Here is a 27,055-nt window from a genome sequence, read left to right as displayed (position 1 = left end):
GGAACTATCACTTCCGGCCACCGGCTCGGAGGCGGGGGCAGCGGGAGCCCGCGCTGGCCTCGGGCACGCCCAGGCCCTAGACCCGGAATCGCTGCCTATAGGCTCCGGTAACTGTCTCTCTTCAGGCCTGTGAGCCGGGGGCTGAGCCCGCGTCCGAGGAGCCCCTGGGGGGAGGGGGCTCGTCCTTGGGAACCTCCCCGACCCGCCTGTACGGGGAGAGACCGGCCCCGGGCCTCGAGTCAGGGCGGCTTAGGCGGGCCTGGGGCCTGCGAGACGCAGCGGGCCTCGGAGGGGGTGGGGTTCTGCGCGCGCCTGGAGAGGCAGTGCCCGGGAGCCCAGTTACAGAGCCGTGGCAGCGGACAGGGAAGGGAGCCACGGCCAGTGGGCCTCGCTCCCGGGGAGCCCCGGTACGGGGCAGCAGAGGAGTCCGGCCAGAGCGGCATGGTGGGCTTGACAGCGGGTGCCGAAGTGCGAGGACATGGAGTCCTGCACCCGCTGAGGGATGGGGATACAGCAAGTATCTACCCAGCATATTTACAGTCTGATTCCCCAATACGTGAAGCCTCTGTCCAGGAAGGGGTTTCCCACCGTGGCTGAGACTTGATCCCCTGCCTATTTCCTTTTAGTGTTTGTTCCTGACTCCCTAGCGGGTTTGCGGGTCTGCTATCCCGCAGGTGGGGTTATTGGGTCAGGTGTTTAGCATTATGCACAGATACTCCCCTCCGTCTTTGGATTAGAAGTCATTTCTGATCATTCGAGGAAGTGTGTCTACAGTGGAGCAGGAAATAATTTGGATCTATTCTGTATTACATGGGAAACTTGGTTCTTCCCTTGTGTTTCTTTGGTTCCTTATTACTAAGGCTACGTTTATGTCATTGAAGTCAGGGAATCATCTAGAGACCTCAGTGACATTCGCTGTTTCAGCCCCAGGGGCTGTGGGACTGGAGCTGGCAGCCAGTGGGGCCCTCTCAGGGTTCCAGCAACAGGCAACAGCCTCGCGCAGGACACCTTGGCTGAGTGGCTGGGGGTGCCCTGTTTTCTCTTTGGGAAATATGGGCACCCTGCAGCTTCCAGCTGCTGTGGGCAGAGGGGAAACCCTGCAGCTACCAGCCACCATGGTGGCGGGGGAAGGCATGGAGCTGCAGCAGCAAAAGTCATAGTCAGGTCACGGCTTCCATGAATTTTTGTTTATTGTCCATGACCTGTCTGTGACTTTTACTAAAAATAACCATGACAAAAGCTTAGCCTTACTTATTACCTCTCGCTTCTGGTTTCCCTTCTGTGGTCTCTGATTTTACATTTGAAGAAGTCTGTATGCATTTTGCTCACCTCATTGTGGTGAAGTATTTGTTGGTGAGAAGGTTCGGTGTATCTGTCCTTAGTGATTGCTATACTGTAAAGTTTTTTTTTAAGTGATTTACATTATTATTTGGGCTTAGGTGAAATTGATTATTTAATTGTTCTGGAGGTTAGATCTTTTGTTGAGATTTGGCTGTGCTGCTGTACCTGCAGTCATTGTCAGGTTTCTGTTTTTTCTTCTCTAGTGCTTTGTAGTGGGCAAAAATTTTGTGGCCTTGGTTGAGGTGTACCCAGAACTTGTCTTTATTGTGTGTTGATTAACAAAAGGTATCTCTAGTTCTGTCCTTCAGCTGTCTGTTCCTGTGGATGCATAATATTTATTTGCAGAACTGTAAGGTTTCTGTTGTGGTTTTGTCCTCTTCAATGAAAGTTGCAGATACAGATGGGCCCCGGAATTCACTTCTCTATAGTAAAATGTTTTGGATTATGTTATCAAATACTTTTAACAAGACTCTAAGTGTATGTATGTGTGGGTGGGTGGGTATTCTATAGCTTGCAGTCTCTATCAAAATTTGCTAGCGGTTTTGAAAGGGAAGCACACTCCCATTTCCCTTCTCCCTTTCTCTTTCCTCCCACCTCATTGCAAAATGGAGAGTGGTTATATATCCCCTCTCATATGGAGCTGTTTTGTTTGGCTGTCTCTTGTAGGTAAAGTTCTAGGGTCTGAAGAACTCGTTTAGTGTTGATTCTGCAGGATCCTGACTCTGGTCCAGTCCCTCATATAAGAGAATACCATACTTCCTGATCGTGGCCATTGCCTGACAAATGCATGGAACTTCACTGGGGCTGCCTGCAGAGAGTGATGACTAGTGGGTTGGCACATTCCCTTTTCTGGCCATAGGTCTTTTCCGAAACTTCTTAGTGCCAGGCCACAAACTGGCTCATATGTCCCTGATGCCTTGTGAAAGGAACAGGGAATTAAGGCTTGCTGTGGTGTCTCTTCTTCATGCACATCCTGGGATTGCTGTGAGCTTGGAGGCGGAGCTAATGGTGCCTTTCAGATGCAACCTAATTCTACCTGATTTGATCGTGAAGCATGATGAAGACAAGCATCAGCACAGGCAGAATTACAGCTGAGCCACTTCCCCCCCAAAGTACTTTCCTCAGCAGAAGTGTAATTGAGGGCTAGTGGTGTGGAAGAGAATCAAAGACTGGAAGGATATTGGGCTTGGTAAGGAAACGGGGGAAGAGGTAGTTGAGAGAGGTCAACATGTGAGCAATTTTACCAAAATTAATTGTTGGATGAAGAGATGCATTCTCTAGTGCTTTGCTTGTGCTGTTTAGATGGTCTGAGTGACGCTGCTTTGGGAAGAGCTGGAGGGGTGAACACGAGTGGTGAGTGGCTGTTCCCTATGAGCAGTGGCGGAGGCTTATTTTTATTTGGAAAGTGAATTTTGTGTTATACAGTGAATGAAGAAGGCTGACCTGCTGTATCTGTGGAGGAGGTGAGGAGCAAATGTGTACTGACATTGATTTAAGATCTACTTGGGAATAGAAAAAATGGGGAATCTTAGATTTTTGGTATTGATCTGGGATCTCTTGTGTGTGTTTTCTTTTTTGCAAAGCCAGCATTTCACCTGGACTTTGTTTAAACTTTCCGAGGGCATGGTCCAATCCTGGAGAGAGAGTGACAGATCTGTTTGTGTTGATCTTGACCATCAATGTGGCTTTCTGTCCTTGCTGCTTGATATTGGAACCTGCCCATTGCCCTTGAGCTGACTCTTCTGACTTTCAGCATCATATTTTAAAATTAAGTGCATATGTGCAATTGCACTGATACCCTTGCGCGCATTTGATTTACGTGAGAAAATACTGGATATTCTCACTCTAAGGAGAATCATTTTCTTGTGCATGATCGGAGAAGTACTGATCATTGTCAGTGGGTATTTGTCTATGTGGCTAGATATGCCACGTAAGGTGTTCGGTTTACAAAGTTGCTGAGGTGTTCTCTCAGCTTGGTTTTTATAATTTGTGGCAATACTCTCGTGCAGAAATTATTTGTAATCCATATTTCCTGAAAGCTGTTGGAATTTGGGGGGGGATGAGGAAACCAATATAAATATCTATCAGTGTAGCAACAAAATATCAAAAGGAGGAAAAGCTGATGTGCTCTAGGGCCTCACCAAGTCTGTTTTATATAGAGTGACCAGATGCCCCGATTTTATAGGGACAGTCCCGATATTTGGGGCTTTTTCTTATATAGGCACCTATTACCCCCCCACCCCCATCCCGATTTTTCACACTTTCTATCTAGTCACTCTAGTTTTATATAACGTGTGCCCTCTAATGGCTCTGCAACTTCAGTTACATTAATGTACCAGTGCTGGCTAGTATTTCCCTTATAGCCGCAATTACACTTGTGCACAGCTTTCAGAGCTTTGCTGCATACTCTGCTGTCTCCACCGCAGTTCTCTCTGTGGTGCCATGCACTCTATCCTGGCTCTGCAGGTAGTTTGGGAGGCAAATCTGGATTGAGTCTTCCAAATTCAAATTCTTCCTGCAAGTGGCAGGAGGCCATCACTTGCTGTGTCCTTGGATCAAGCACGTAAGGCCTGTAGGACAGCTGGGTATTTTCTCTGCCCAGTAATGAGCTTGACTCTGTACTGGTATATTTCACAAAAAAGTTAGTTCCCCACCTTGTTAGCTGGTAGCTTTTGGCACTGCTCGATGTTCATCTAAAATAACTTGTTCCACTTGTGAATAAATTACATATCTGGGTATTAGCTAACCGTGGCAAGAAGCTTACCCCACAGTACCCTGGCTGAGTAAGTATCTTTGGGGTTGGTTCTAATGTACATGCTAGAGGGAAGCTGGCTGTGAATGTGGCAGCTCCTTTTGTCTCTGCTGGCCACCTGACCTGGCGCCTTGCCTACCATTTCATGTAGCGGTAATGAAATAAGGAACTTGCTGGGCTGATTAAGGGAGACAGCTTGTCAGACAAAGGGAATTAATTATGAAATTCTGTAACCAAGACCAAATGGCCCATTTTCATATTGGCATCAAGCTCCTTGCTCATTCTGGAGGTTTCAGGCACCAAACTTAGAACAGAGAGTAACTTTCAGCATGACTTGGGGAAGGGAAGGAGTTATGGGCTGAAACTGGGGTAGCTTGTGCATATGGGCCCAGAATGTCAGTTTTGTACTGGTTTCAGAGTGGTAGCCGTGTTAGTCTGTATCAGCAAAAACAACAAGGAGTCCTTGTGGCACCTTAAAGACTAACACATTTATTTGGGCATAAGCTTTCGTGAGCTAAAGCCCACTTCATCGGATGCATGCAGTGGAAAATACAGTAGGAAGATTTTATATATATATATATAGAGAGAGAGAGAGAGAGAGAGAGAGAGAGATCCTCAATATATGTTCCACTCTGTATGCATCCGAAGAAGTGGGCAGTAGCCCACGAAAGCTTATGCTCTAATAAATTTGTTAGTCTCTAAGGTGCCACAAGGACTCCTGTTCTTTTTCCCTTTGATACAGTTTCAAAACCATTTATGCTGGTGGGTGGGCAAAACCTTGTAACAAACTAGCACAATTGGAGCAGAGTTTGAAGCCAGGCATGGAGGCCAAATGAATGAGCATCAAGGAGTCCAGGTTTGGAGTGATGTCACTAGTACATACGTGAAAGGTTTGGGGTCAGAGCCATGAGTCAGTTGCCCAGCCCATATCACAGGGCATTAGCTAGATTAACAGCTCCTGCCTTGCTGTATTAAGAATAGAGAATTCAAAGGCCTGAAGCTGTGTAGGGAAGAAATTGACAACTCTTGGCCTTAAGGACTACAACTCTGTTCTGTCAGCCAGAGAGGGAAGGATAAAATAGCAGAGTGGGTGGGATTTTCCCTGAGATGACACAGCAAGAGACTGGGGTTTTCTCCAGCACATGTAAAGAACTCTGTACAGATTTGCCCATCTGTTTGCATATGTAGGTGAAGAGCTTTGTGCCCTGAAGGCAGCAGGCTCTGTACTGTGGAGTTGTGGGTAAGAGGTCATGGAGAGGCAGCAGGCACCCTGAAATAGATGGTTTGGAAGGGATGGGTTAAAGGTGGTAGGCACCCTGAAGTGGAGGGTGGGTAAGTGGGGTGTGAAGAGGAGCAGGTATCTTAGCATGGAAGGTAAGGAGAACACCACTATCAGACAGCTCGCTGATGTGATCTGTTTTGGGAGAACTGCTGTAGTGTGCTGTCATTCCTAATTTATTCTGGTCTCCTTTTTGCACTCTGCATTTTGAAAGAACAGGTCTGAGCTAGGGAGGTGCATGGCCCCCTGGGACATTTCCCATTCTCTGTGTCAGGAATCCCCAAACTGTGGATGGAGCACATCACCCAGAGGGTGTTGAGGGGGCGGGGAGGGAGTGCCACTCAGCCCTGCTCCGCTCACAGCTCTGCTCCGGCCCCGCCCCCTGCTGCGGACCTGGCTCCCAGCCCCAACCTCGGCCCTGCCCCCAGCTTCAGCCCCTTCCCCCGCTCCCGCCCAAGATGCAGCCCTGTCCCTGGCTGAGGCCCTGGGCCCCAGACCCACCCCCAACCCCTTTATTACCCCAGTCTGCATCCCCTCCCCCCACCAGCCACAACCCCACTCCCAACCCCAGTTCTAGGGTGGAGGTGGAGGTGAGGTAAGGAGGGGAGTGAAGCTGAAAAGTTTGGGGACCACTGCTCTATGGGTTACACAGATCCTATCTGTTATGGGGTTTGTCTCCAGACTGAGATATTTGCTGCTTTGCAACTCAAAGAGTTTTAGCAGGGTGGACAGTGCTTAAAATGAATTGTCTTGTGAGGCCATCTGCTGTTCAGATCTGGGACACCTGTAATGTGGCAGCAGCAGAGACATTTTCCCCATCTGTTTTGGGGCTCAGATTCCTTGTAAGACATATTGCTATTGTCTAAAAATGTCCCTGCAGCTGAATAGCCTTCACCTGGGATTCGTGCAGTCATATTTTGCTGGACATAATGCTTTTATTAGCTTTATCCCCACTCCACTTTCTCTGAGAGGCTCAAGTGGTGTTCAGTCCATAAAATTTACCTGGCTGCCCTGCTGAACCCCTCAGCCTGTTGAAATCTGTCTGGGCTGGCAAAGTTTTGTTCCATCTTGGACCTGCAGGGTTTCAGGGGCGTTGGTGTTGACTGAATGGCCCTGGATATCTAGGCTGCAAAGTGATATGAGACCAGGGTACACTCAGAGTACTGGGACATGGAGAATCCTAGCACTTCACTCATGTGGTGGTGGTGGTTTACAGCAGCTATGCTTGTGGCAATGACATGGAGTCAGGTTTTTTTTAAATCCCCTTCTAGGATGCTCTTTTCATCTATGGATAGGTGTAACTGATTTTTCTTCTTCTTGTCCCTTCCCAGGCAGGGAGGCTAGCAAGCAACTGGCGGCTGCAGAGTGCAGATATCCTCTTCCCAGAGTTGGGGGATAAGTTGCTGTACTTGAGTCCCTTTCCTCCAGTTGTGAATCTAAGATGTGAGTTCCAGGATCCTCTTTTTCCACAATGCTCTGCTGCTTGGTCCCTTCCTGCTGACCCTTGCCCCACCTGTGGTGCCAAGAGGAAGGATGTGGAGGAATGAGTGCCCCCCTGTTGGCTTTTAGAACATGGGCACTTTTGTAAAGGTATGTGACTGCCATTGGCTGGAGAGTTGGGAGGATTCACAGGGCTGGAAGGTGATAGCCATCAGATAGGGAAATGTCTGGCCTAAGCTTTCTACATGTTGGTGACTTTTGCTGGTGCTGTTGTGAAACTGATAAGTAACTTCACCTCATGCATAGACTAGCTGAATGCACATTGTAATTCCTCACCTAATGGCTGGCAAGCTACATTATATGCACTAGTGTGTGTGAAACTGTTATTTTCACCCCCAGCTGTTAGGCTAAGTACTAGCTTCTGGAGCACAGTGGTTCCTGCTCTGCTGCATGATGTGTCAGCCTCAGGGTCCCCGAGCCACCGGCAATCTCCTTGCAATAATTGAGAGTGCATGGTGTTTCCACTTTGCTGAAGTGAGAAGGAAGATATAGGTGCACTTCCCTATCCCATTGTCCCCCTGTGTTCAGCCTCAGAAGGGCCAAATGTATTTCAACCCTATGCTAGAGGGCTCGTTTGGGGGTGGGGGGGTGGCAGAGGGAAAGAGGTTTATGCTCCATGACCCATTTATGCCGTAGTTTTTCTGCTGAGGCTGCCAACCTGAGGGCTAGTTGCTACCAGCTATGGTGGTGGTTTTGTGTTGTGCCCACATAACCTCTGGGAATGGAACTCAGATCCATGCAAACTCACTTCACAGAGCCATCAGACTGATAGGTACTACTGTCAGTCATTAGTGTTGGAATTGGTGACCCCAAGGTGAGTGTCCCTATTGCCCAGTCCCCGAAGCCCACTTGCCACTCCCAACACAGTCTCTGAAGCTCATACTGCATTTTCTTTATTTCAGATATATCAGGTTCAGAACAGGAATCTGTGATGTAATCGTTCTTTACAGTAAACTGGGTTGATTGGATGTTCCATAGCCTTTTTGGTATCATGCATTAGCGATCTCTTTAAGAAGACTGATTTTTCTCAGTTCCCACAGAAGCATATAATGTGTGTGGGGGGAGGAAGAGATGGGGAGTCCTGCTGGCCCCTCAGAATTATGGGGCACTGGGTATTTGTTGATGGGAGCTGTAAGCTGTGTGGATTTGAGAAGGAGTCACTGAACTAAACGTGGTGTGCTTTGTCTTCTAGATGCAGCTGTGATCCTCAGCTGTGTGTCTCACCGAAGGGACCCGATGTTTTACATTATTGGTAAGTGGAGAGGCAGCCCTAATGTCTGTGTATCTTGCTGTAGGAACCTGAGGGTTTCCCTAAGTCTTCTACTGTCTTGAATGCTTTCACATTGGTTTAGGGTCTATCTAACAAACAGGAATTTTTCTTGCCACGTTGCCCTCCTCTTCAACCCCAAGCAGACTCATCCCATTGACCTCATTCCTGGCTCATCCCTCCCCTTTACCTTTATGGACTAGTGTGGGTTTGTTTCCTCCATGATGTATGCTTGTCCAGTTTTAAATACTACAAGTGGTAGTTGTCCCATTGTTTCCTTTGATGGAATCTCAGTAGTTTTATGTAGGCATTTATAGAAAACCCCTTGCAAATGTATCTAGATTCTCCTGTGCCATACTTCAGACTCTGGACAGCTACAACCATCTCCACTCAATAGTCCACTCCACTTCATAGTCATACATAGAGTCTAAAACCTAGCAACCTTTATGGTAATCTAGTGTGACCTTCTGAATAACACAGGCCACAGAAATTCCCACAGTAATTTCTGCATCCAGCCCATAACTTCTGGTTGAATTAGAGCATATCCTGTAGAAAGACATCCAATCTCAGTGGAGGTGGGATCTCAGTGCCTTGCTGGGCCATGCTGCCATAACCATCCTGTATTCTTTCCCTGCTGCAGGTGGGATCACAGTATCTGTTGTAGCCTTCTTCTTCACCATTAAGTTCCTCTTTGAGCTTGCCGCACGTGTAGTCAGCTTCCTCCAGCATGAGGACCGGGAGCGCCGAGGGGAGCGAACTATTTATGACTACGTGCGAGGCAACTATTTGGACCCGCGCTCCTGCAAAGTCTCCTGGGATTGGAAGGACCCCTATGAGGTGGGCCACAGCATGGCCTTCCGAGTGCATGTAAGGGAATGTTTCTGTCTCCACACAGATTGGGGGTTAGGAGCAGAGTTTTATCTCTAGGAGAAGAAGGCGAAATTTCTTCACTGTTTGGAGGGTGTGGGACAGGGTGAGGTCCTCTCCTGTTTGTCTATTAGGCCATTTTCATGGTTGAGCTGAATACAGTGTTTGTGTCTAACAAACTCCTTTCATGCGGTTGCGTGTCATTGGCACAGACTAGGTCAACTGCTGGGGTGAGTGTCTCCTATGCACCTTCCTTTATGGTGAATTGGTGGGGGGCACTACATAGTTCTCTCTGGGGACATGTGGACAAGACCTAGTGGCCTTCCTGTAAGGATGTGGCTTTCCCTGCTCTACTTGTGGGCTTGGATTCTGTTGATCCTGCTCTAGATGCACACTAACAATTCAGGGATCAATTGCCCAGAAACTTGTTCTTCTCAAGTCACCTTTTTGAACCCCAGTACAATAAGGAACAAGGGAAGTGGGGGTGGAGTCCAGAGCTCAGAGGTACTCACTGTCCCCTCTCTCTCTAGGAGAACGGTGCCCATACCATGGGTCTGTGGGGCCTTGTCCTACATTTGCTGTCCCCTCACTCCCTTGCTGAGGCATGGCTCCATCCTGCCCCTCTGTTGCAAGGTGGCTGGTTTCTCTCTGTCCCTGCACCCCATATCTCTGCTGACCTGGGCTTCTCCATTCCCCATGCAGTTATTCTATAAGAATGGGCAGCCCTTCCCCGCTCATCGGCCTGTGGGGCTGCGAGTTCAAATCTGCCATGTGGAGCTAGCAATGGATATTCCTGTGACCCAGGAAGTCCTTCAGGAGCCCAATTCCAATGTGGTGAAAGTGGCCTTCACTGTGCGCAGGGCTGGGCGATATGAGATTACCATAAAGCTCGGCGGCTTGAATGTGGCCTACAGCCCCTACTACAAAGTGTTTCAGCCAGGTAAGGTCTAGGTGAATCGGTAGTGAGCCTGAGTGGATATAGAGGTGTCCGAGACACCAAGGTATACATGTTGGTAGCTGAGAGAGATATGTGGGGAGGGTTTACCCCCTCTGCATTCTGTTCTTCACACATGCCACCCCAAGTAGTAGAGACTCTTGCAAGCTTATGAGCAGCAAACATAGGAAAATAGAAGCTGGAGTAGGCTGCTAGTGCCTCTCAGCCTACATAGCCATTCGCACCATACCATCCCTTGTGGGTAACTTCATCCTGGCCTAGCTAAATTGTCAGAGAATGCCTTTATGCACAAAGATTGAGAATTATAATTTATATCTTAGGTAATGTCACTACAAGTGCTATTTTGATTTGACTCTAATCCTCTTAGATCTTAACTTTGCTTCATTGATTTCCTGCAGCAATGAATTCCACATATTAATTATACATTACTTGAAAAAGCTTCCTTTTTCCTTATAATTAATTTTTTTCTGTTTGATTCCAATCAGCATATTTGGTACCCTCTGTGCACGTACAATAAAAAATACATCCGTTAAATAATTTTACAAATAGACACGATACCAGTTAAGTTGCCCCCTTTATTGCCTCCAAAAAAAGAGGATGCCCAAAACTTACTCAATACCCTTCTGGCTAAAGCTTGCATTACTAGCTGAGTCTTACAGATCAACTGATTTGTACTTTATTGGACCAGCTGTGGGAATGAGTTCCAGAGTTGAGGGCTAAAGTGCTAGCATGATTGGAGTGGAGGACACACTTTTAAATAAAAACAACAAGGAGTCCGGTGGCACCTTAAAGACTAACAGATTTGAGAGTTAACCCTGTTCAGCGTATTGGGCCTCTATCCCCTGGCAAGCTCTTTCCTCCCCATTCCATGCATTTCAGTGCTTAGTGGCTTGGTTCTCTAGCTGCAGAGGTGGGGAATATATTAAGAATTCATCCATTCTTTACAGGGCATTGTGCTCCTATCTTGTTAGCTCTCTGCTGCTGTACTCAGGGCTGTCTCTGATTCTAAATTCTCTCTTTGTTTCAGGGATGGTGGTTCCCTCCAAGACCAAAATTGTCTGTCACTTCTCCACTCTGGTGCTGACGTGCAGGCAGCAGCACACCTTGCAGATTGTCCCCAGAGATGAGTATGATAATCCCACCAGCAATTCTGTATCCCTGATAGATGAGCACAACTACAGCCTTTCCATCCATGAGGTGAGTTGGACTCCATCCCTCTCTCTCTCGTACTGAGCTAGAGAGTGTTGTCCTCTCCACCAATGTTCTCTCTCTCTGTCTAGCTGGGTCCCCAAGAGGAAGAGATCTCTGGCGTTTTGTTTGAGAAGTCAGTGGTGTCCAATCGGCAGACTTGCCAAGTGTTCTTGCGACTCACCCTGCACCGTAGAGGCTGTTTCCATGCTTGCATCTCCTACCAAACCCAGCCTATTAGCAATGGCGATTTTGACATTATTGTCCTAAGTGGTGAGTTAAAAGATGCTAGGTGATCCCAGACCAATTGCACCTCCTACTGGATGCCATATGTTCTAGTCAAGTAGAGCTGTTTTTTTATTTAAATGTGGCTTCCTTCCATGCCAGCCATACTCAGTTGCACTGGTAATGTCCATTAATTTAAAATAGGTGAATTTGGTGCTGGCAAAGAAAGCTAGATGGAGAAAATACTAGAGGCAGACATTCCCTATCCCCACAACAGGTATAAACCAGGAGCTGCCTCCTTCCCTGCCTCAGAGGGGAATTTTTTAGAGATTGAGCAGCTGACCGTGGCCTACTCATTCCTTTGCATCTCACAGGTTAACAGTAGGGGGCCAATTTTGGAGGTGCTTTGAGATCTACAGCTGAAGAGTACTATATAAAAGATAGGTGGTATTCCTAATTGTTTTGTGATGTGGTTCTCTGTCCCACAAGGAGTGAAGCTACCAATTTATTTCACACAAGCTACTGAATCACTGTCATATGCTTATGGCTTTTGGTCACTACAGGCAGGAGTCAGGTTAGAACTGGTGCCCTAGAAGTGAAAGGTTCTGTATTCCTTCTCTCTCTCTCTTTCTCCCCTCCTCCAAGCCAGCCTGTCTCCCAGGCCTATGGACAGGCCCAACATACTGATGCCCTGGAGATGAAAAGCTTCATATCCCATTCTTGAGCCTCTTTCATTATTGACTCACTTTACCAGGTTCCCTCTTAGCGGGTTAGACTTTTTGCTTAGTGCTGTTCTGTGGACTCTGAGCTTCATGTGAGATGCTGAACTTTGTTTCTTGGCTGTATCAAGCTTTACATGTGTTCCATCTGTGTCCTTTAGAAAATGAAATGAACATTGTAGAGCGCAATGTGTCCACATCAGGGGTCAGTATCTACTTTGAGGCCTATCTTTACAACTCTACTAGCTATGCCAACACACAGTGGCACCTCCCGCCCACGCATCTGACCTCCTCCCAGCGCCGTCCTTCTACTGCAACTGAGGATGAGGATGAAGACTCTCCATCTGACAGCCAGACTCCTGAGAAAGTGAAGAAACCTAAAAAAGTGTATTGCTACGTGTCACCCAAGGTAAAGCCCACATGGTTGCTGCTCTTTAGTTTTGATTCAAATGTTCTGGCATTTCAGAGATTGCCTTGCCAATCACTTTGGGCTCTGCTTCTAGACACGTCAGACTTGGCTGGTAAAGTTTGTCTAAACTAAGTGTTTGTTTAAACTTATTTCAGTTTCCTTTCCTCTGGTTTTTTCCTCCCTCCCCTAAAGGATTCCAAGATGTTAAATTTAAAGCCAGGGAACAAATGTAGTGGGAGCCTGATAGAGTGAAGATGTCTGCCACAGAACAGATGGAGACCTGTTAGGTGTGCTCGCCAAGGCAGACAATCTTTTCATTAAAGATGGGAAACAGGAGTATAAGCTACATGTTAATGACATTCATAGCTGAAACCAAATTGGGAGGAGCTGCAAACACTAGTCTAGTGAGGGCAGAGAGATACAAAGGGACCTAGAAAGGTTAGGAACATGGTGGGGAAATATAATAAGGTTCAGCTTTGGAAAATGCAGCTGCAACATCTGGGGAAAATGATCCCCAACCTAGCTAATCAATGGGAGCGAGAAACCTGGAAAGCAGGAACAGCTGAGGGAGACTAAGAGAGGGAGTGGGCAGAAAATTTAGAGTTTACAATTCAGTGTCAGTTAAAAAGACTGCTGCACTTTTAGCATTGCATATGTAGAAGCATCATATCACAGAGAAGGGGCATGTAACAGTCTCTCTCTGTCTGATCCAAAACCCACTGAAGTCAATGGGAGTCTTTTCTTTGACGTCAGTGGGCTTTGAATTAGCTCCCATATGGGTCTGGTGAGATCAAGTGTCTTCAGTGTCGAGTACTTATAGATCATGATCAGGAGGAGGAAAATCAGATTAAAAACAATAAAACTGATCAGGGGGCTAGGAAGACTGACTTAGAAAAAAGATTAGAAAAGTACAATCTGTTTAATAACAACTAAACTGAAGGGATTAAAATTTAAAAACCTAGAACAGAGAATGGTTATTTAGTGTGATACCTTGGGGTATAACTAGGAGAAATGGCAGGAAATTAAGAAAGGGACAATGTAGATTTTGCCATTGTAACCAGATCAATATTTACAGCAACCATTGAGCCTCCACTCCCCACCAAAACCCCTTTCCTAAGGAAAGTGCCTAGGGAAGCCAGAAGAGCAGAAAATTCCATTAGAGACCTCACTTTGCAAATCCATTAACTTAAGAGAGGTTCAAGTAATACAGTAATAGGTACCCATGTAAAACCCTAACCTAGGAAAAATCTTCCTGACACAGAGAGAGAGAGAGATGAGGCTGTGAAACAGTCACCAAACAGAAGAGGGGACGCTACATTGCTTGGTATATTTAAACCTAGATTGGATGCAGTATTAGAAAATGTAGAACTGGGAATGATGTCTGAGGGGGAGGGGGAATGACCCAGTAGTCTTCTTACTCTGATTCAGGGAGATAATTTTGGACTTTCATCAAGCTTCACTGTTAAATTTCCTGATATTGGAGATCGTTCTGAATGCCTTCTGTTGTAGCTACTGCTTGGGTTGGAAGAGAGACCCCTTGGGCACCTGTCTAATCTATGCATTTCTTATGCACCCATAACTGTAGTGTTTGGGAACCATATACATAAATGTAGAGCATCATTCCTGTCCAACAGACCCATGCTGTCCAGCCCAGCAGTTCCTTACATAGGGCTGTTCTGACTTGCTCAACTCCAGGAAAATTGCTGCTGACCATTCCCCAGCCATCCTTGCTGAAGGAGGCCTGTGCAGAAGGGAGTCTTGTATTGTGCCCTAAAGGAGCTAAAATTGGGGCTTAGCCTGCTCTCCAGTGAGAGGGAGTTCCGCAGCTGAGATCTTCTGCCAGAAATGCTCTGCATGGTGAAGAGAGCAAACTGGCCTGGTCAGCCCCAGATTAAACAATTGCAAGATTATTTTTATTTGTTTGAACTTGATGTTCGTGAAATTGAAGGAGTAACTGCAATAATTTGGCCAGTCCAGGATAACTTTCCTCAAGACTTCCCAGCTCTGTCAATGCATTGCAGTACTGTCCTGTAGCATCCCTTGCTATTTGAATCCTGGCTTCCACCCTAAATTCCCGTACACCAACTATCTTTTTAAAAGCTAAGGTGTGTGCCATTGGCCTGTTAATGCATGCCCTGGTTTACTGCTATATTTATGTCACATCCGTGTGTCCTGGGCACTTCAGGCAAGTGTAACAATTAAGTCCTTTTGCCAAGTTGCTTACAATCATTCTTCTCTCCCATGTCACTGCATAGCGGAGGTTTGAAGGGCATGCATATTGTCACAGGAGAGGTTTCGGAAGGAGACTTTCCCTGTGGGTTTGTTAATCCTGTGTCTTGAGTCTAGAATACTTCAGAAAAGAGCTTTAGTAGAAATGTGGCTGCTAATGATTTCTCTCCCCTATGGCTCCCCAGCAATTCTCAGTGAAGGAATTCTACTTGAAGATCATTCCTTGGCGCCTCTTCACCTTCAGAGTGTGTCCTGGCACCAAGGTGGGTGTGTCTCCATCCAGTTATTGTTGCCGTTCCCACCCTATCACCCCTTGTTGCTGAATAATGATCTGCCTGTTAGATCTGCTGTTGGGTTAGTGGGGTTATTTCCACTGAACAGCAGCTAGATACATGAAATCCAGGAACTCTCAAAACATCTTTCCTACCAGAGTACTGGAAATGTGTGCAAGCAGGGCCAGCCATGTCTCTTCTCCTCACCCTAACATCAGGATCCTAGAGATCATTCTCAATCCTCTACCACACTTCTCCTAATTGCTTTACTGGAGGAGGAAGAAGGCATCTAGTTTTGGTCCCCATGAAGCCCATACTGTTTGAAGTGGGCTTTTAAAAGCAAAATTCCAGCTGGAATCCAGACGCTAGAGGCAGTGTGCCTGTTAATTGGTTCTGTGTGGGTGTGCAGATGGGAAGATGTGTGTGCAGAAAGTGCTCTTAGTATGTGTACCACATACGCTGTGCCCTCTGCTGCACAGTGGTTTGACCCCGTCCTGCGTCTCTTTGCTGCTAGTTTTCTTACCATGGGCCTGATCCTGTGCACAAGCTGCTGACACTGGTGGTAGATGATGGGATCCAGCCCCCTGTGGAGCTCAGCTGCAAGGAGAGGAACATCTTGGCAGCCACTTTCATTCGTTCTCTGCATAAAAACATAGGTAAAAGAGGCTGGTGGGATAGATACTATGATTGGGGGATTCAGGTTGCTGCATCCCCAGGTTGCATGCATCACTGGGTGGCAGGCAGGGAGTTAGCACTTGAGGTCATTTAGTCCACTCTACTTAGAGTTATATAACTCTTCTAGGCATTGTAGAGTAGTCCTCTGTCTCCCCTTCTGCTTCCGATAACACTTCCAGTGAATGGATTTCATTGTCCCTGGCTTCTCATGCTCAGCAGGCTTTTCTGTCATTCCTCTGAAGGCATTTCTATGAGTGGCTGAATGTCTGAGACTAAACCACATACTGTTCCCTGGGAGTTCTGCTGTCCCTGCCTTCCATGGCAGATCACTCTGACTATAGAGCAGTCCTATGCAAATAGGGATGGGGACCCCATCCTGACACATGAGGTGTTGGCAGCTCAGATGCAATCATAAGATCACTGTTTCAGGAGGCTCAGAGACCTTTCAGGACAAAGTGAACTTCTTCCAACGGGAGCTGCGTCAAGTGCATATGAAGAGACCTCACTCGAAGGTTACACTGAAGGTCAGCCGCCACGGCCTGCTGGAATCTGTGAGTGAGCTCGTGACAGTTCGCATCTGGGTGGACAATAGGCTGTTCCCACTTGTGCCCAGGACCCATCCCTGCGCCAGTTACTATCTAGTGAAATCCAAGTTGACACCAACTGGGGGAACAATCACAACATTTGAGCTTCTAGCTCCAGGGCATAAACGGATCACCAGCTTTGGGAAGGGAAGCAACATTTTTTTTCTCATTTGATAGTATTACATAATTAGATATATGTTGAAAGCCTTGCACCTTCTTCTTAAGCCTCTGGCATCAGTCACTGATAGTTGCTAGGACTTAGGGGCAGTTGATCTCTCCTGGTATGGCAGTAGCAATGTCTAGGCTAAAGGGGCAGTTGATTTGTGTGTGGTAGAAAGAGCCCTGACTACTGTCAAGACAAGCTGTATTGTGACAAGCACTGCCTTCGTCCAGTGTGCTTTGTTCGGGTTTGGTAACTGTTCCTGCTTGTGGAAAGCTGTGTACCTGCCCCTTAAACTGTAAGAGCCAGTGATGCTCTGAGCCGGGAGGAGGCCCTGGCCTGGCACTGTTATTCCCTTGCACAGTTCTTTAGAAAAATATAAGAAAATCCTGACAGTTGTCCTATATCAGATGCTTACTATTCCTTGAAAAATGGGAACCCACCCTAGATATTCTGAGAATTACTGTCATGTCAGTTAGGGTAGACCAAGCCGAAGAATGCGGAACTATGGCAATAACAGCTCCAGAGCACTGACTCACTCTGTTTGCAAAGTGTTCTGCAGAGCATTAGCAGTGAGACTTGACTCAGATTGACCTGTTGTAGTCCTTAAATGACCTTCTAAATTAGATGCAATCAGTTGCCATGACTTGTTATGCCATGTGTGTTTTGGGACAGAATTGTGACAGAAATGGAAAAGACCAGGTGTGGGAGAGGGAGGACTAGTTGAGAGTCTCTTTGATATGGTTGAAAGCGACAGAGTCCTGTGGCACCTTATAGACTAACAGACATATTGGAGCATAAGCTTTCATGGGTGAATACCCACTTCGTCAGATGAATTGGATATGGTTGGTAAATTTAGATTTGGGAATATTTTCTGCAGATAGGACAGGCTGTACATCATATGCACTGAGGCTTCGGGTATTGGTTCATTATCCAAACCATTTTTAAATCCTACAAGCATTTTCAGAGACTCCCTCTGTATACTGTTATCTTGGAAATTGCTGCAGAGCCATTAGCTGTAGCATTGCAGGCAGATAAGACCAAAGAAATTCAATGTGGGGGTGAGAAATGTAAACATTTGATGTATGAGGACAACACACATGGCAAATGCAACCAGAGAGATAAGCACTAATCAGGGGCTAGCATGATGCTCCAATTTATTTAATGATCAACTAAGTCTGTGCTCACACGGTTGCATTCAGGGCTCTCTAGGGTACAGGTTTTGCTTTAATTGGGATCAGGAATATGGGCCTACATATTTCCAGTCACTAGAAAGATTTTGTTAAAGTAAGTCATGCTGTAACAGGTAAATGTAAACCAGCGACTTTTCCTTGGGCTTCTTTCTTCTACATGCTCTCTGAGGGGCTATTTTCTAAACTGGACAGATGGGCCAGAGAGAACTGAGACTTCTTTACAAATGTTGCTCCTAGCTACAGACACTTTAATAAACTCTATTGAGTTGCTGCCTCTGGGTAGGGAGGGGAGGGGGCAGTTTTGGGGGAAGTGCTGTGAATGGGCAGTGCTTAGGCTGTTGCTATTGAGCAAACTTTGTCTTGGTCTTGAGACCAGGAGCTGTCAGATGTGGGGAACTTTTCTCTTAAATTCTGTAATGGAGAACACACCTATGGTTGAGGCTGAAGGGAAAGTGACCCCCCCAAGATTAGTTCCTGGCTCCCCACCCTGTATTCAGATTACTAGACTGGGCCCCTCCCATTCTGCTTTATTTAAGTCCTCCATGCATGGATGCTGAGCCCTGGGCAGTGGCCGCCGCTGCTAATGCTTTTCCTTTCATTCTCTCAGTCTCTGAAAGCAACACGGAATTTTTCCATTTCCGACTGGAGCAAAAACTTTGAAGTAATTTTCCAGGATGAGGAAGGTAAGTGAACTTGCTCCAGCAGAAACTTTTATGGGCTTTAGGAGAATGTGCCAGGAGCATACCGGGAGTCACTTATTGGTGTGGAATTCTGGCTGCCTTGCAACATATCCATCTGTGTCTAGATCCTTTTATAGCCTCTGTGGTCTAGATCCTTCTGTGGCCTCCATCCCTGTAGTTCTGAACAAACATTAATGAATTTAGCCTCCCAACCCTCTGTGAGGTAGGGAATTATTCTAATCCACATTTTACAGATGGAGATATGAGGCACAGAGATTAAGTGACTTACCCAAGGCCACACATTTGAGTGTGTGGCAGAGTTGGTAACAGAACACATTATTCTTGAGTCCCTGTTCAGTGCCTTCATTACAAGATCATCCCTTAGAGTTTGTAGCTGGGCTTCCCATTGTGTCACTTGTAAATAGTGGCTGGTTTGATATTGGCCACCTGTGTGGAGAAAGGGATGTGAACGTGGTGGATCAAGAGGTTTCACTAGTCATTTGTGTATTAAAATGTGTGAAAATTAATCTCCTGCATTTCATGCTCACTTCATGGATGTGAAACCACAGGTCTGAGTGAATGGAAAATCATTCAGCAACAGGAGTCTGATATGAGCAGTTATAGGAAAATTAAGTGAACAGCCATCTCTGTACTTCTTTTCCTGTGATCCCATTCCCAGAGGCAATGCTCTGCCCATCACAGTGACTTAGAGATAAAGATGCTCTAGCCAGAGAGATTATTTTGTTTTCCTGGCAGCTCTGGGTGGGAAGAAGAAATGGAAGAGAGTTGGATGTGGCCCAGAGCTGACCGGTTTTGGACTTGTTTTATCTTGTAGCTCTGGACTGGGGAGGGCCCCGCAGAGAGTGGTTTGAGCTGATCTGTAAGGCTTTATTTGACACCACCAATCAACTCTTTACCCGCTTCAGTGACAACAACCAGGCACTGGTGAGTCCTTACCTTCCTACTTCGGTGGACAGAACTTGACATGTAAGCATACCGTCAGCTAAACAGCAAACATATCAAAACAGCCTCCTTGCCTGCCTGCTTTCCCCGGCTGCTGGCATGCCTGCCCCAAAATCCTCCTAAATTCTCTCCAAATTCTTGCTTGGATGTCCCAACATGTTGCAGAGTTAAGAGCATTGGCTCATAAGCCAGCAAGTTACACCACTAACAGGGAGCTCTAGTCTTCCAGGAACCGGGGTTGGCACTACCTAAGAAGGCCTTATTGGTCACAGGATGCAGTCTGTCTGCCTATTAGAATCCCTTCCTCTTGTCATGGATGTGGCATGCATGTGGCTCATGTTGTGTCCCTGCTGGTTTTTAATCTCTGTTGCTGTGCTCTCCGAGGGTCACTCCTGAGACCCACAAGTGCTTTACCTTAAGCACTGGGCCAAATGAAGGAGGTCAGTCTAGAAATATGATCGTAATGGTCCCTTCTGGCCTTAAAAGCTATGAATCTATGTTCAGATTTAGGGTGCAGTTTAAAGGCTGTGAGGGCATCTTCCTGGATGCAGTGTGCAATGTGAATGCCAGGTGGGGTCATTGCTATCACTTGTGTTAACCGTGGCTGGTACTGTAGTAATTCTGATCCCTCTCGTTTGCAGGTGCATCCCAACCCTGGCCGGCCCCCACATTTACGGCTGAAGGTGTATGAGTTTGCAGGCCGCCTGGTAGGGAAGTGTCTCTATGAGTCATCTCTGGGAGGAGCTTACAAGCAGCTGGTGCGAGCTCGTTTCACCAGATCCTTTCTGGCTCAGATCATAGGACTGCGAATGCATTACAAGGTAAGGCCACACTGCCCTCTGTGCTGAGACCAGGCTGAAGTGAAACTGAACGTGATCTTGCTCCCAGCAGACCCAGAATTCCTGCTCAACCATGTATGTTAAATCCCTCCCCCCTCTCTCTTTCTCCATCTCCACCCCCTGTACCTCATCTACCTTTCTTCCTCAGTATTTTGAAACAGATGACCCAGAATTCTATAAATCCAAGGTTTGTTTCATATTGAACAATGATGTGAGTGAGATGGAGCTCGTCTTCGCTGAGGAGAAATACAACAAATTGGGGCAGCTGGAGAAGGTGAGAAGTGATGGGTGAGGGTGGGACAGTCTCCACTCCTTTCATCTGTAGTGGGAGAGGTTGGGAATTGTGTGGGATGTCCCTGCAGCAGTGGCCACAGAAGCAGAGTATCAGTAAAGTAGGAGTAGGGAGAGTTTCTTCAGGCAGGGGTTCATGCTAAAGGGATGATACTGCTCATCCTCACACATTCTTTACGCTGACATCCTCGTGTGGCTTCTTGTTTCAGGTGGTTGAGCTGGTAACTGGAGGGGCTCAGGTCCTAGTAACCAATGAAAATAAAATCTTCTACCTGAATCTGCTTGCCCAATACAGACTGGCCAATCAGGTTAGAGAAGAGGTGGATCACTTCCTGAAAGGTGAGGTACTGTGTGCTCCCTGCTTGGCTCTAACTCCCTGTTCTGGAGGCACTGCCACTTACTCTCTTCTCATCTTTCAGGTCTCAATGAGCTGGTTCCTGAAAACCTCCTAGCTATTTTTGATGAGAATGAGCTTGAGGTAGGTCCTGCTGATCCTGATCCTGCCTGCCCACTCACCCTCCTTTTCAGATGAAAGTAGAGCTGGCTGGGGATGGAAAGACTCAACACTTGCAAAGTGTGTCTTCCCAAAACCTTTCCCCCTTCCCTCCATTGTGAGCATGTGTATCTGAGGGAGAAGGCACTGAGTGTCGTTTGGGGGAATCCTCCTTCTCTCACGTATGTGCTGGCTTCAGGGATAATAATGTATCATTATTGTTTATAGTCCTAATCAATGGGTATTTGAGTCATGGGTTCAGATGCTCTTAATGTCCCCTGGGGTAGTAGGAAGGCTAGCCAGACTGAATGCCGCTTAGGGCAGGTGAGATGATCTTTAGAGGACAGGGCCAGTTCCTTTAGGCCACCCTTCTACCATAATATTGAGCCCAGGGCAAGACAAAGAGGCACTGATCAATTTCTCTGCTCTCCATTTAACATCTACGCCTAGATTCCTTGGTGCACACATCCAAGTTCCAGCTCTGAGACTCACCGCTCTGCATAATCTGTCTAATACTTCGCTTTGTACAGTGGTCATTTGGGAATCCAAACATGAGATCTTGTTTTGTGGGAAGCTGTTACCCTAGTCAATTTAGGGTACTACAAGGGGGCGCTCTCAGTAGGTGACAAGATTTTAGAATAGCAATGGGGTGCATAGGACTCTTAGTCCCCTCCTCTCAGTGTTTCCCCTATTTCCTGGTTTTGCAGCTGTTTTTTTCCCTTCCCTTAGCCTATCTTACATCCAACGGGAGAAGTTGGTACTTCATGAGATACCATCCTATCTCTTGATTGAGATCATGAGGTCTTATTAGATTTGCTTATGTCCTGAGCCCAGGACTCTGAGCATCCTGCATGCCTCTTAAGGGCACAAAGCTGACTATTGTAACCGGAATAATGGCTGGCTTCATGGGTACTTTGTGCTACTGCTTTTGTAACTGCAGGTCTTTTTCCTTTCAGCTGCTGATGTGTGGTACTGGAGACATCAGTGTCTGTGATTTTAAGGCTCATGCTGTGCTGGTGGGAGGATCCTGGCACTTCCGAGAAAAGGCAAGTGGGAAGCTTTCTTCCTCCTCCACTGAAATAGGTTGACTGTCTTCTGTGTCACTTGGGCTTCATATGGAGACTACCTGCTGAAAGCAGGAGAAGCTTCCAGAAAGAAAAACTGGAAAGAACTTGGAGAAGAGCAGAGTAGAAAAGCAAGACCTGGGCCTGGTGATATAGACACAGGAGAGCAGACTTTGCATTTGGAAAGGGAGATTACAAAGAGGACAGAAGCCACTGAGGGCAGAATAGGGATGACTGGACTGCAGCTGCAGCAGGGGAAAGTTCAGTATTTGTACTGAGAAAAGAAAAGGCAACAGTAAGAGCATTTCAGCATTGGGCCAAGGCAAGTGTTGGGAATCTCATCAGTGAAGATGTTCAGGATGATATGCCTATTTATCAGGGATGATTTGAGGATTTTTCAGTCCATGTCATTGTGAGATAGAAGGTTGGCAGCCAGTAGAGATTCCTGAGCAAGTGACCCTGGACTTATTCCAGGAGCATATCCCACCCTGATGAGGGGGGCACATGAGACAGTCTAGAGAAGTGATTGGAACTGCCAAAGTGTCCAAGGGCTGGTCCACACTAACCCCCCAGTTCGAATTAAGATACGCAACTTCAGCTATGTGAATAACGTAGCTGAAGTCGAAGTATCTTAGTTCGAACTACAAGGTACTTACCGCGGGTCCACACATGGCAGGCAGGCTCCCCCGTCAACTCCACCTACTCCTCTCGCGGAGCAGGGGTACTGGTGTCGACAGCAAGCACTTCCGGGATCGATTTATCGCGTCTAGACAAGACGCGATAAATCGATCCCAGAAGATCGGTTGCTTACCGCTGAACCCGGAGGTAAGTATAGACGTATAGAGGGAAACAAATTACATGAGTGACAGACGCTAGAACTGTTCCCCCTTCCAACCTGCCAAGGCACCAGAGGATGTGGGAGAGGAAAATATTAGCCTAATGCAGGAAGCAGATACGGATTTTTATCTTAAACCTTAATTAGCTTTCCCATTCAGCATTTCCAATCAGGGCTTTGGAGCTGTGCTCCGGCTCCGCTCCAGGCAAAAACCTGCAGCTCCACTGCTCTGGAGCTGCTCCGCGCTCCAGCTCCAGGCTCTGCTCCAAAGCCCTGTTTCCAATAGAGAGGAGCACCTGTGCTGTGGGAGATGGATGAGACATTCCTAGTGTAATAGAGGTGGGTGGTGGCAACAAGGGGTAAAGGTGGCTGGTGAGAATTGACTATGCAATTGTTCCTTTTCTGGTTTGCCCTCATAATAGGGGTGGCTGTGGCAGTTGGTAGAGCTACTTTCTTGCAAGACATTTTGCCTGCTCTTCTTTTTCTGATAACCTGCCATTGTACTTGTGTGACCCTGCTTCCCTGACCTGGCTCTGCCATTACTGGTCCCTCTCAGGTCATGAGGTGGTTTTGGACCGTGGTTTCCAGTTTCACGCAGGAGGAACTGGCCCGGCTGTTGCAGTTCACAACTGGTTCCTCTCAGCTGCCTCCGGGAGGGTTTGCTGCACTCTGTCCATCTTTCCAGATCATCGCAGCTCCAACCCATAGTACTTTGCCGACAGCCCACACCTGGTGAGTGCCTTGGCCATTGAACTCCCTGCAGCATGCATGTGGGATTAGACTATGTGCTTCTGGGTGGTGAGTACTTCATCTAGTGGCATGCCTTGTGGTGAGCTGCCAACACTGCATGCCAGGTGTGTGGGCCCCTCTGAACTGTGAGCTGCTGGTAGTAAGCATGTGGTTGGCAACCTGTATATAATGGGTGACAGCATGTGGTGGACACCATGTCATCCCACCCGAGGGCAGTGAGCAGCTGGAGGTGTCTGTGGTGGACATTCCCCCACTGCACGAGTGGTGCGTATTAATTAATTTTTTTTTTTTCAGTTTTAACCAGCTGTGCCTCCCTACTTATGACTCCTATGAAGAAGTGCACAAGATGCTGCAGCTGGCCATCAGCGAAGGATGTGAGGGCTTTGGCATGCTGTGATTCCCTTCCCCATCCCAGCTTCCTGGCTCTTCAGGGCAAGGCGTAGCTCCAGTCCACTGCTCATTCTTCCCTTCACAGAGCAATGGAGATAGAGCACAGACTCTGTGCAAAGAGGAATGTCGTGGTCTTTCCGTGTCAAGAGTACATCACCAAGAGCATGCCTCATGCCATCCTCTCACTCCCATCTCAGTTCAGAGTGGTACGGCAAAAGAACTGTGGTACTTTTGTCAGGGTAGTATGGCACTGGGATTTCCCAGGACTCGGTGCATCTGTCCCTCTGGGAGGAGAGAGAGCCTGTGAGCAGGAGTTGGTGTGGCACAGGAGGAGGTCTATGTAGCAGCCAGTACTGTAGCTGTTTTGGGCAAGGACCAGCTTGAAGCTCTGTTGGAGATCTGGCATGTGGGAAGCCGTAACACCTTTCCATGCTTTGGCCCAAGTCCTTCTGCTGATGCTCCCCTATAGCTTATGTAACTCCCCCTGTATTGCATGTCTCTGAAGGGCACAGGCTTGTTTTCCCATTCAGTACCTGACCCATTAGGGCTTCCAGTTCTCTTCCTTTCACTTGCACTGGAAGCTGCCGTTTCTTGCCCTTGCTGGAGAGGAGGGAGAGCAGCATCTGCTAGAGAGAGCAACCCAAAGGAACACACTCTTGTTAGAGCACAAGGACCGGCCCTGGCAGTGACACTGTACTACTTCCGCCAAGGGCTGGCAGAAGGAGCGTCCTTCTGTACTGACAGTGGCTGGTACAGGCCTCTGCTACTAAGCTGGAAGAGGAGATTCTCCTCCAGTGAATGTTTCTGATAGTGGTCCTAAAGTTGCACAGGAAGCTGTCCCACACCCCTTGCCTTCCTTTCCCTTCCTCAGGAGAGGGGATGGGTATGAGTGTGTGAGCCCTCAACGCTGAGCACAAATGCCTCTCCAACATTCACCTTCATGGCATGTATGTAGTAAGTGATAGGCCAGCAGGCAGCTACTACAGTGTGCATTGGGCTTCTGTTTGTACAGAATTACAGTTGGGGTGATGGTATTGGACAGAACCCAGTACCTCAGCCCCTGACATTCCACAGGGTCTTGGCTTCTACCTCTATCACATGGCAGCAGGAGGTACTGCCTGAAGTATGCTGGAAGAAGAGGAGAGTGTTTCCCAAAGGGGTGTTGGTGCTTGGAGAGCAGCTGGCCTTCTCTCTTCCCAATCCTCTGCTGTTCTCTTCCTGAAAACTGTTCCTTGCTGTTTCTTCTAGTGTTGCAGGCTTTCCAGTACACAGGGTACTAAACTGGATCATCTCCCAAACAGACACTGAGTAGCCCACGAGGTGGCATGTTGCACTAACCATTGTCCAGATTACAGTTTGGAAGACAGTATGAGCAGCAAATTTATAACTACCAGGTTCTGTTACCTCTGACTGTCTGCTCAGCTCCTCCCATCCCAGCGAAGTAAAGGGGTGAGGAGTCAAGGATCCAAGCTGGCAAACTTTCCAGTTTCAACAGTGAGGCCAAAATCTGAACAGATCATTGCACTCCCAATTTGCCCCTAAAGTGCATCTCTTCAGATCAAGAGTGGACACACATTGGTGAGTGGTTGGTGTGTGAGAAGAACCTGTGCTGAATGCAGTCACTGGAACGAGGAAGATTCAGGATCCTGGGTTGGGATTTCAATCTAGCATCTCTCCTAAGAGCTAATTTTAGAAAAATAGATAAAATAAAAAATGGTGCCATCACCCTCAGTCCCTTCATTCTGCTGTAGCTGCCCTGAACTGGGCAGGACTTGTGAGGTATGGCTTTTAAGATGGCTCTTCACTTTTCCAATACAACTTACTAAATAAATTAGGAATCTTGGGAAACATTATAGAAAAATGTCTTTTTTTTATCAAAGCAGTGTCTTAATCGTTCTTAGGGAGAGTTTGCATCACATCTCTACAGAAATATAAGCCATTGTGATGCCCAAACCAGCTGGAACACCAAGCATTGTCATGGCTCATCGGGATTTCTCAGTCTTGTGGATTAATTCCCTCTTGGGCACTGAAGTGCTGGGAGACAGCCTGCTAAATAGCTGGTGCAGCTCCTCCCTGACTGATCACTTTAGCAGTGGCTACTTTGTCCCTTTTTTAAAACAGGCTCCCTTTTTGTAAGGTTCTGACCCCCTCTGGGGTTCCAACTTATTTGCACTCGGGATGGCTTCTATGGTCAGTGCAGTTGGGGCTCTTGTATGTTCACCCATTCACTGCTGTCCCTAGGGACCAAAAGAAGGTGGCAGTGTTGCTCCGCCCAACTCCTGTTGGTTGGGGAGGTGCAGCGTGGTGCTGTTCCCTCATTGCAGTCTTATGTCTTGTTCTTTGGCCTGGCAAGGGCCTTTCGAACCTTGTGGTTATAGGCTGATTCTGCCGATGACATCTTCCTCAGGAATCCTCTCCCTCCTTCTCTAGAGCTGGACTGTTTCCACATTGAGGAACTGAGTGGCTGAACACCGAGTAGCTTCATCTGCTTGAAACAGCTCCCTAATCCTCACTGCGGTACAGCCAGCGCCCCTCGCCTCTCTGCAGTTATACAGATGCCAAGGATTTTCTTTCAACACAAGTGCAGTCAGAACTGTGGTGGATGCTGTTAGTTCTTATTTGATAACCTTTCTTTATTGTTTCCATAAGCTGTTACCTGGTCCCATTTCCCCTAGGGCTCCACCACTTCAGTGGTAGAGCATCTTTGTCCTTAAATCTCTTCCTTCCTCTTCCCAACACACCCACCTTATATGCTGCCCTTACAATAACTCCAGTCTGGGGGCAAGGTACGGAATGCACTGTGGTCACCTGTACTGTATTTTTTTCTGCTGCAGAGGCTCCTTATTTTAGTTGGTCCCTTAAATATTCCCACCTAATTGAGGCGCTTCAGTAGAAAGTTTTTGGTGCATGGTACTATCTCAGACAGATTCCTCACTCTGGAGCTGCCGTGGACCTCACAGGGCCTGGCCTCTGCCTGTATCTGAGAGTCATGTTGCATGTTTTAGAAACCAGGGACTAAGAGAGAGAGGCCAGGCCCCAGTTCTAGCTGGCAAGTTCCAAGTGGAGTTCAGCAGGTTCTGGAAGCCCATGGATTTTGTAAATAGTTTGTATAATAAATAAAATATTTTAAAAATG

The 27,055-nt window shown here is 47.3% G+C and overlaps 1 protein-coding gene across 7 annotated transcripts; it reads left to right on the top strand.

The window, feature by feature from the left end:
• The first annotated feature begins 2 nt into the window (after window positions 1–2).
• On the top strand, window positions 3–27,055 carry AREL1 (apoptosis resistant E3 ubiquitin protein ligase 1). 7 transcript variants are annotated; one of them, XM_054025013.1, is made up of 21 exons: window positions 1,535–2,530; window positions 2,644–2,804; window positions 6,704–6,962; window positions 8,065–8,124; window positions 8,780–9,006; window positions 9,709–9,946; window positions 10,989–11,158; window positions 11,242–11,422; window positions 12,255–12,502; window positions 14,917–14,994; window positions 15,518–15,659; window positions 16,108–16,229; window positions 18,223–18,298; window positions 19,131–19,240; window positions 19,900–20,079; window positions 20,246–20,371; window positions 20,598–20,727; window positions 20,808–20,866; window positions 21,838–21,927; window positions 23,337–23,512; window positions 23,825–27,055. In XM_054025013.1, the coding sequence occupies exons 4-21, from the start codon at window positions 8,109–8,111 to the stop codon at window positions 23,925–23,927; spliced, it is 2,472 nt and encodes an 823-aa protein (XP_053880988.1). In that variant the 5' UTR covers window positions 1,535–2,530; window positions 2,644–2,804; window positions 6,704–6,962; window positions 8,065–8,108; the 3' UTR covers window positions 23,928–27,055. The 7 variants fall into 7 exon arrangements, with proteins under 7 accessions (XP_053880991.1, XP_053880985.1, XP_053880990.1 ...); XM_054025016.1 differs by lacking the exons at window positions 1,535–2,530; window positions 2,644–2,804 and adding an exon at window positions 3–107 and having other exon boundaries at window positions 8,780–8,976; XM_054025010.1 differs by lacking the exons at window positions 1,535–2,530; window positions 2,644–2,804 and adding an exon at window positions 3–107.

Source organism: Malaclemys terrapin, chromosome 4 (assembly GCF_027887155.1).
Source record: "Malaclemys terrapin pileata isolate rMalTer1 chromosome 4, rMalTer1.hap1, whole genome shotgun sequence".
NCBI lineage: Eukaryota > Metazoa > Chordata > Testudines > Emydidae > Malaclemys > Malaclemys terrapin.
This window is presented reverse-complemented; position numbering and strand designations above follow the sequence as displayed.